Raw genomic sequence first — 10055 nt, 5'->3', positions numbered from 1 at the left:
ATGGCAGAGGCCACCACCGAGTTATAGAAAGTCTTAAGGAGTGACCCCTGAACCACAAAAATGACTATTTTTATATCAACCATTTTATTATGGTTTTGTCTCAGTGATACACTCATCTTTCAGCAATCTACCCGTACATTGCTAATGACTATTTGTAGTGAGGCACTTAATAGCATGAGCAGCTAGCCGTTAGCTGCTGATCAGATCTTAACTTCCAACACTGCCAATCGTGATCCAGACCTTCCTCTGCATGATCTTGAGACATTAACCACCCTGCTTTCTCAGCCGTCAACTCCTCAAGAAGCTCGTACTTCTTCTGAAATGTTCAATCCCGCTGTTATTCGCTATCAAGCCTGTATGGCCATTGCCTGCTACTCCTCCGCCAACATGGCACCTGAGAAGAATCGGGGTACTTTGGCGGCATCTTAGAAACCCTAATAGGTGAATTTCTCAGGGAAAAGTTATTAGTTTGACCAAAACAAAACCCCGCACGAGTAGCGACCAGTTCACTAATGTTTGACTTGTCCTAAAGTTAATTGTTGATTTGGCAGCGTAGTGGAACAGATGTTAGCTCGCCTTCTTCACGGTCAGGAAATACATGTTTGAATCTCTATGTGGCGTACAAGTATTGCCGCACGTTGATATGTGTCTGTATGTACGCTACTGTGCGTTACATTATAATACTAAGCTAAATTCAACTCAAAGTAACAGAAAAAAAAACCCAATAGCTTCTCCATCCTCCCTGCTCCATTATAATTGCTCACATTTACCAGGTGAGCGTCTGCGGTGTAATGAGGAGGAGGGCAACAAGCGGAATAAATAAATAGTCTCGGGCGGAAGTTGATTGGCATCGGTGTTTTTCAAATAATAAGATGCAGCTGTTGATAGTGGGGGTCGGGGGAGGGGGGGGGCGTCTGCAGGTTTACTTTCCTGGCGGCCCCCGTGGCGGCGCGTCAGTCGTGATGAAGGCAGACAGCTGACAGGTGCTCCAAGGATGACGCCGACGCCACCACCAAGCACACCTGCTAAACTTAACTCTGGGGGAGAGCGAAGAGAAGGAAAAACAGCGAGTGTGGGAGCTGCAAGAGGGGGCAAAAAAAAAAAAAAAAAGATAAGAAGGCTAAGCGTAAAAGTGAGCAGTCAAGAGTTGGAATGACGGCTGAATACTTGGCTGACTTCTTCCCTCCACTTTGCTTTGCCAGTGTTAGGCTAGCATCTTTTTCCACCAATGATAAAGACCTGGACATAACAAATTTAAGATATGAAATGACTGTGATAATATTTCTGAGGAGTGATACCAAAATTTTGACTTTGATACTATAGCTGCATAAAGTATCTTGATACCGGTACTGAGATGATACCATGGCAAAAAGATAAGCACAAAAGAATGTTTTGAAAAAGTGAAATAATAGCTCACACCTAATAAAAACCTCTTACTTTCCATGAATTCAAACGATTAATATCAGATTTTGTTGATCGAGTTAAAATACTTTTTTTTTACGATTTTTGTGAAGAAAAAAACTTTTGAAATGTTTAAACATTACTTAAGATTTTAATTTTATCCAATACTGTAAAAAAGTCTCAAGGCACAAAAAAAATGTTTGGTATATATATTTATATTCGACCAACATAAAATCTCATTGAATTATGGGTCAACAATAACTTCTTTTCCACCAATACCGATAATTGTCTGCTTCTACAATCCAATCCAATAGCTGTTTTTTTTTGTATACAGTACTACATGAAAAACATGTAATAATGCAATGTAATATATATTAGCTCCTGAATGGCGTAATGTAAAAAAAGTTAACGTCACTTAATATTTGAAAACTATGACCGATCGTCACCAAAATTCACGTGAGCATCTTTTCATGACTTGGGTTACCAAATCAGGTGATTATGCCTTCAAATATGTCAGTCTTTCCCCTTGATTTCTAACAAAACCTGGCACTCTTGAACAAAAGCGAACTGTTGTACAAATGGCCGAGTCAAGAACAGAAACGACACAATTGCCTCATGCATAATTGGCCAAACTGGCTGGTAAGTTTTTTATGAGCACCCGCTCAAATGAAATTGAACCTTCCTTTCTTTGCGGGTTTGGCAGGTGTTCATTTATAACCCCTTGTTCACCCATAGTTTACGTACCTACACCAGGACACTGTCACACTTAAATATATGTGGACATCGCTACTTCTGCTCACTTCAAAATGTGAAGTTCAATCTATTAAAATAGAATGCATAACGAAGCAGAGATGTCTGGGTAAATTTGGGTGAAGATTGCAGTATTTTGGGGCATTAGGCCATGTTAAACTGTTTGACGTTAAACTCTTTAGACCGTCCTCACACAACCACAATGTTAGTAACAAAATTGACTCATGTCAATGGAGGTATGAGGATGCAAATCTTTTAAGTTTTCCTTGCTCCTCGTCGCGCTGGAGGAGGTTTCATAAAACCAGCCTACATGCCACGTGCTGTAAAAACTGTAAAATGATGCAATTTTTCAAAACTGGGGGTGGAGGGGGGGGGTCCCTATTTTTGGGAGGGCTCGGCCCTTAACCTAAAACAGCCTACCGTGAACTCTTGAAAATCTTGCAATAAATTAAAAATATTTCTAATTGCCTAGAAGCCGTAAAACAGTGACAAAGCAATATTTTTAGAATGAGACACGTCTTTGGCCCGAGCACAAAAACAGAACTGTGAGATTTACATCAAATAACGAAGGATTGGTTCCACTTCAAAAATCAGCAAATAGGGCAAATTGTGAATAGTTCACTTTACTGTCACTGAAAGTTGTTTTTTAAGTGCACGGTGTGGATTGCCATTTCCTTTAGTCACTTGCTCGACTTTTGGCCAAAGGTGAGTGAGCAATTGCAAAAATAAGGACCAAAAAAAAACAAAAACAAAAAAAACATTCACGCTTTCCTTATGTGCAGCACTCATGATACACTCACGGCATCTGTGCAAATGTAGAGACGGTGCTGACACTGTAGTCTGGAAGCACCCATTTGAGCCCCCCTTGAACTCTTCAGACTGGGCGGGTCTCTTCGTTCAGCTGTGTATCACATGACGGTCCTGAGTTGTTGTAGACGCTGCGTGTGTGTGTTTTTCGCGTTGACACACGTATGCAAATGACGCCGGTATGAACGGCAGAGAGCCGCATGTGGCAGCTAGCGGCTGGCTGGCTGGTAGCGCTGTCACCAATTTGTTCCTCGCCATAGGGGACATGCAGGGGATGGAGAGGTGATGGCAGCTCCCTGTCCTCCTCGTGGCTAATGAGGCCTACACTTCCTCTTCTTCTCTTGTGTGTGTGTGTGTGTGTGTGTGTGTGTGTGTGTGTGTGTGTTCAGTTTGTATCCATTTGTGTCACAGAGCTGCCATGGGTCTACTTTCCCAGGAACACGAGTTGATGTCTGGGCACACACACAAAATTGTGCACTTATTTCCGCCTTATAACTTTTTCCTCACTGAATTATTTACACACAGACACACACTCATTCACACATTCAGATAACAAGTCATTGCACCAGCTCAGGTGACCCATCAAATCTTGAAGGTGGATGAACTGGATAAAATACAAATTACATTTTTTCTTTCTTTTTTTACCCGTGAAAATAAGAACCACAACAATAAGGCTGATTGTAAGTAATTTTATTTCAACATATAGTACTTAAGCTTTCATAAGGTCAAGGCAACTATGAAAAAGTGGTAAACGCCCTTTTAAACATTCTGTGCATGGTCGGGCTGGGCGATATGGCTGGAAAATGTTTCACAATAGTAAGTAGTTACAAATATTTCATATCAGTGAATATTTATCTTTTTTTTACCTATTTAAAAGAAAAACAATTAACTTTTTTTGTGTACATTGAAATGTAGTGCCAAGTACAAGATTGCTTCTCCAACAGTGCATTGTAAATGCTTATTCGGCACTAGCACATCAAAGTCTTGGAACTCAAGTCATTTACTTGTCCACCACGAAACCCGAAGGTGTTTATTGGGGCTAGTAGGCACAATATCATCTTATTGCAAGCATAGTACTGAGTCGACTGGTCATGTATTTGACTTAAGTTACGCCACACTCTCGTTTCGCGTGAGGAACTGTACAACTTCTTCGTTGGTTTAACTGCTGTTGCATCGTGTTTGGAGTCGGCTACGTGCTGCCTATAACACGCACAATGCTGGAGTCGGGGTTTCCTTCCTGATTTTCTACTGAATATTTTATCGAAGGCATTTCTATTGATGTCAATCACTTGTCTATCGCGATACATATTGATATTGAATTGTTGCGCAGGCCTTAGAGAATACATTGCAACAGCAGATGAAATACAGTGATTTAATCCTTCTATAACATGGTGTGTGTCAAATTGAAAAGTAACATATACTCACCCCCGCATGTGGTGTATTGCACCAGTGAGTAAAGGAATCCTCTAGTTTTGTTGCCTTTCAGATTGACCATCAAAATTTAAAGAAATGCAATTTTCACCACCCTGAGGGATCCTGTCAGGGTCAAACTGACCTACTTTAAAAGTTAAAAATCTCAGAAAACATGTATAACATGCAACCAAAAAAATGCCCTAGGTTAAAAGAGAAAAGAAAAGGTCCGCTGGCCTTGTTTTCATAAATTTTTAAATGACTAAACATGCTGTGGTGTGGGTCACTTGGGCATTGGATATTTTTTAAATATTTTAAAAACCAAAACAAATATTTAAAAAAAAGACAAAACTTATGTTATTCGTTTCAATGTCGTTTTTCAAACTCATTTTTATTTCATTTTTTACATTTCACTGGGTCTCGTTGACCCATTTTCAGTATATTTTTGGCGAGCGGCAAATGAGTCTTCAGTGTTTCATTTCATTAGTAAGTTGCTAAATTTGTGTTGAGAATGGCTTCAATTGCATTTGTAGCTCAGGAGTCCCATCTTGTGGTTGAAAATACGAAGTGCAAGCATAAAAATTCATTGGGTAACACTGTTCAATCGTTCCGTCAAGTCTTGTTCAGTTACTCCCTGTGTGGAACTGCTCGTCTGTTACCCAAGAAGAAGGCCTTGACTCAAGAGTGGGGCTGCTTAGTTGAATTCAAAGCGATATTGAAATGCAGTTTTAGCAAAGTTTGCAATTTTGGAAGGAAAAAAATAAGATTCATTTTGGTTGACAGTTGCTTAAGTGTGTGTGTGCGTGCGTGTGTGGCTTTCTTTTTACCAAATAATTGAAACTCGTTAAACTTCTATTTGAAGTTACGTGGTTTGGACGGTAACGTGTCCGTCGCACCCTTAGCTCTCGATACTATTTGATGACACCGTTTAACCTAAATTTGTTTTATCAGGCAAAGCAGACTTGTTTCGGAGTATCTTTTGGCTTGCCTCTCCCTCCAAACAAGCTATGATGAGCACAACCCCGCCGCTCTGTCTGCGTGTAAAGGAGAGCTGTGCTCAGCGGAGACGGGTCTGTGGGTGTTTGCGTGTCACGCTAACGACATCGCTAAAATATATATATATATTTTTTTTTTTTTTTAAAGCGTCATAGAAAAGTAAGATACTACTGTTCTGTTTAGCAAGATATTCGCAAATTTGGATTTATTTTGTAGACTTGTGACATTTAAGTGTTCGGAAATAACCGATCTTTTTCACCCGATACCGGATGAGCTAAAAAATCAAATGATCGGATCGGCACATCTCTATTATTCTTTTTTTTTGCCAATGTCGAGGCTTTATTCCAGCTTACTGGTGTAACAGTGAAGTGTGCTGAGAGCAGCACACCCCAAAATGACCTCAAAGCTGCAAAAACAGATAATTCTGTGGACTCATCACAACTGGTGAGCCTCCTCAGCCGCTTGGATGCACAGTTCCCCCATTCATTCGTTGATATGATACCATATTAGGCTTCAAGTGAACAGTAGGGTGGATGATGTCATTGGTCAGAAAATGTATGATTTATTGTGCAGCTTTATGCAAGCAAATCAAATATAAATACGGTACGCTCATTCATAACATGCAGGGGAGAAAGAAAATGGGATCAGTCAAGAAAAGGACTATTGAGTGAAATAAGAAGTCATTTTTCAAATAAGTATGTGAGGAAACAGGAAAGTTAAAAAAGGCGAAGATTTTATGAGCCAGGAAATCCAGACTCAATGCTCTAAGATTTTATGGTGAAGTTTATTTAAAAGAAAGATTTGTTTAATTCCCATAATTTAAAAAAAAAGGAAGGAAAAGTGTATTTTCCTCAGAGAGTATCTTCTTTTTTTCTTTTTACAAGAATAAATTGGATACAAAGTCTCTAGCATGCAGGGGGAGATGTAACAAGAGTCAAGAAAATGAATGGGAAGGTCTTGTGTCATTACAGGAAGCGTTTGACGTCACGGATTTGGGGGAAAAAAAAAAACAAAGAAAGCACAAGTAAAAACTCCCTGATAGCAAATAGCATTTGTCATGTATTTTCTTTTCCTTCACTCTAGTTGCTGTAAGCTCGGGTCACAGCAGTCAAAAAAGTTCCAAGGGTCTCCCCCATTGCCCAAAGCACAATGGCAGCCAACAGTCACATGACACTGATTAGGGCGCAGACTTGGGCGGCTTGAAGAGTCCCGTCCTTCGGAAGTGCCGCACGATGAACGGCACAGACACCAGCGTGATGCTGATGCGCACGGGCGCAAATAGTTTGTGAACGGCGTAGGCCAGGACGAACGTGCTGGTCCCCGCCGCCATCTTGGAGCGGATGACGGCCTCGCTGAAGCCCAGCTTGCTTAGCACGGACGCCATGTCGATACCGCTAGAGAGATGAAGGCACACAGCTGATTACAGTTCTGCCACATTTGAACCCTACCATGTTCAAAGACATCAGCCATCTATGTAAGAGGGGAACTCAGGTTATTTTTTTTCGGAAAATGTGGAAATTATTTTCAAAACGTATTTTTAAGTGATTTTTTTTTTCTGTTCTATTGAAAGCAGATGTCACCGACCGGTATTTCAAACGTCAGATGTTGGCATGCATCTAACTTTTTAAAAGTTGTATTTTGTGTATTTTTCAACCACGTGATTTAAACAGATGTATTGTTAAGGGGAAAGGGTGATTTTATGTTTTTGATCTTCATCAAACCCTCCCCCCACCCCAAAATAAAAATGATGGAGAAAGGTGAATTTTCCCTAGAGAAAAGTTTTCATATACAGTCATTTTTTTCCCCTCTGTATCGATGAAAGCAATTGTAATCATACCTCACACAAAATGTCAATAGGCATCTATCTATGTGATTGTAGGATGCTGCATTGTTGTAAAAGAGGATGTCTTTTCCTTTTTAAGTTTTATTTTCAAACTGGTCGTCACGGTATTCGACTGCTTAGCACGTCCGCCCGCCTCGAGTGCAGAGGTGCAGGGTTCAATTCCGGCTGCGGCCTTCCTGTGCAGAGTTTGCATGTATCTCCTTGTGCAAGCGTGGGTTTTCTCCGGGTACTCCAGCTTCCTTCCACATTCCAAAAACATGCATGGCAGGTTAATGGAGCACTCCAAATTGTCCCTCGGTGTGATTGTGAGAGTGAATGGTCGTTCGTCTATGTGTGCCCTGCGATTGGCTGGCAACCGGTTCAAGGTGTCCCCCACCTACTGCCTGAAGACAGATTGGATAGACTCCAGCACGCCTGCGACCCTTGTGAGGATAAGCGGATTGGAAAATGGATGGATGGATGGATATTTACAAACCAGATGTTGCTGTCAATCAAGTTGTTTTCTTTATAGCATAAGGCGCCGATGCATTGAATCCTGTATCAAAAGTGCAGTTGCGGCAATATCCTGTTTCAGTGTGTTGTTAAAGGCAGAGCAGTTCAGTTGTGATCATTTGCGGAATCTCTCCGAGAAACGGGCGAGTGACTGTTAACTGTTATCAAGCTGGCTGCATGGGCCTGCTTTAATCAGCCAAGTACAAGGCAGCAAAGTGTTCAACGTGATAATGCGACATGGTTGCGGGTGACACTGCCTTTTCCTTGGGAGGCTTATTATCAGCTGTGTGAGAAAGGCCGCGGGCTTCCCTGCTAATCTCCTGCAAATCTCTTTGCTATGCTAGCTGTTTGCACGCCGTCAGTCAGTCTACACATGCTGAAAGGCTCGACTGTTTTGTTATTCAATTAAAAGATGTCCGTAGAAAGATTTTAGGTTCTCTGTGTTTCCTCTTGGTTCCAAAACAAAGTTGTTTGATGATATTCTGTCCTGTGTGAGAACTACAGGTTGAGAACATTTTTCCATTTCCCACCGAACTTCATACTTTGTGCTGTCATATGCTGCATGAATAAACTCAGTGCATCCTTGCAGCAAGTAAACTACCCCTAAAATGTATTTTTAAAGCACTTTAAAGATGTTTTTTTTCCAAAAGGCAAGCGCTAATTCTAATCTTGGAAATGCAACATTGACAACTTGAAGAACTTTAAACCATCACACAATAAATGAGAATTGTCATGAAAGGGGAAGTCAAGTCAAAAAGGTTCTTGATTTTTTTTCTATACGCCTCCGCCTAGTCTTGACACAATATTCTGATTAATATTCTGTTTGTAGAATCACAAATGAAATCAATTACCTTGCCTTGTTGTAGTTTATTTTTTTTTTGAAATATAAAAAGGAGAATCTTTTTTGAAGTGGCATCGTTTAGACCAAAAACGTATTCAAATATTTTTTTTAAGAGAAAAGTTTCTTTTTGTTTGATTTTTTTTTTCTTTTAACATACATTGTCTTTTTGAATTTTTTTTTTAATGTAGATTTGGATCTTTTTTTAAGTGGCATCGTTTAGACCAAAAACGTATTCAAACATTTTTTTAAGAGAAAAGTTTATTTTTGTGTGATTTTTTCTTTTTAACATACATTGTCTTTTTGAGTTTTTTTTTTTTTTTAATGTAGATTTTTTTTTTACCAACATTTTGCTTTAAGAAAAGTTCTGTTTTCCAAGATTTTTTTTTTGAAGAAAAAATGTTTCATTTTGAGGCCAAACTTTGAGGAAAAAGTTCTATAATCTTTGAGGGATTTTCTTTTCAAACCAAAAGTAAAATGCAGTACATAACTTGTACAAAGGATGTTAATAACAACAATAAAGTGGTAATATTACAACCATGGATATATATGATGAGGATTGCAAAGAATGTTAGACTTCACTATTACTTTCCCATCAAATGTTTTGTTATTCTATGTTCTCCAAATGTTTGAATAGTTGTCTTTGGGCCCTGCGTTTGATTGGCAACCAGTCCAGGGTGTCCCCTGCTTCATTTGCAAAAAGTGTGCGAGTTTGTCGCATCAATGCCGTCATCATTATATTTAGTCCAGTCAAGTCAAGTCCGCTTTATTGTCAAATATGCTCTATGTGCAACATACAGCACAGATGAAATTTCTTTACCCTCAACCACAGTGCAAACGTGCAGTGCATTGAAACACACACAGCAAAAAAATTAAAGGTATAAGGCCCGTTTCGGAGAAAATGTTAGAAGAGGCAGAAAGTTACTTTGTCACCTTGAAATGAGGAGGTAGAACATTCCCAGAGACATGAGGGAGATCCCCACGTGGAAGGAAACGCCCACAGCTCCGTATTCCTTGAAGACCTTTTTGAGTTGCTGGGTCTTGTTCGGCTTATTTTCCTCCGGCTCGGGTTCCCCGGGGGCTTTCTCTCCAGGTAGAGGAGTTTGTGGGGCTTCCTTTCGATTGTGTTCGTCCTGGACAGGATGAAATGAAACACAATGATACAGTAGAAAGTACGATGCAAACACAATTTGTTTAGTGCTGCCGGTTTACGTCAAAGTTGTTGTCATTTCAAAATGATTTCACCATAAAAATGTACGTTGTGATTGCATATTATTGAAATTAATAGGGTTTTAAAACTGAACATTGAAAAATCTAACATTTTTAGACACTGTCCCTTTGAGCTTATATGCAATACATTGTAACAGAATCATTACTTTAAGTTGTTTTGTTTGTTTTTGGGGGGAGTGATCCCATATATTAGTGGTGGTAATGTTCAAACTGTTCATAATGATTTTTTTTTTTTTTTTAAAGCGTCATAGAAAAGTAAGATACTACTGTTCTGTTTAGCAAGATATT

At 39.7% G+C, this 10055-nt stretch overlaps 1 protein-coding gene across 1 annotated transcript; it reads right to left on the bottom strand.

The window, feature by feature from the left end:
• Positions 1 to 5903: 5903 nt before the first annotated feature.
• Positions 5904 to 9745, bottom strand: LOC109510608 (protein FAM210B-like; the record flags this gene model as incomplete). Its single annotated transcript, XM_019861030.1, has 2 exons — positions 5904 to 6758; positions 9471 to 9745. Coding segments are annotated over 2 exons (492 nt in total), but the record flags the coding sequence as incomplete, so codon positions are not given.
• Positions 9746 to 10055: the final 310 nt, after the last annotated feature.

Source organism: Hippocampus comes, unplaced genomic scaffold, assembly GCF_001891065.2.
Source record: "Hippocampus comes isolate QL1 unplaced genomic scaffold, H_comes_QL1_v1.1 scaffold40, whole genome shotgun sequence".
Classification (NCBI taxonomy): domain Eukaryota; kingdom Metazoa; phylum Chordata; class Actinopteri; order Syngnathiformes; family Syngnathidae; genus Hippocampus; species Hippocampus comes.
This window is presented reverse-complemented; position numbering and strand designations above follow the sequence as displayed.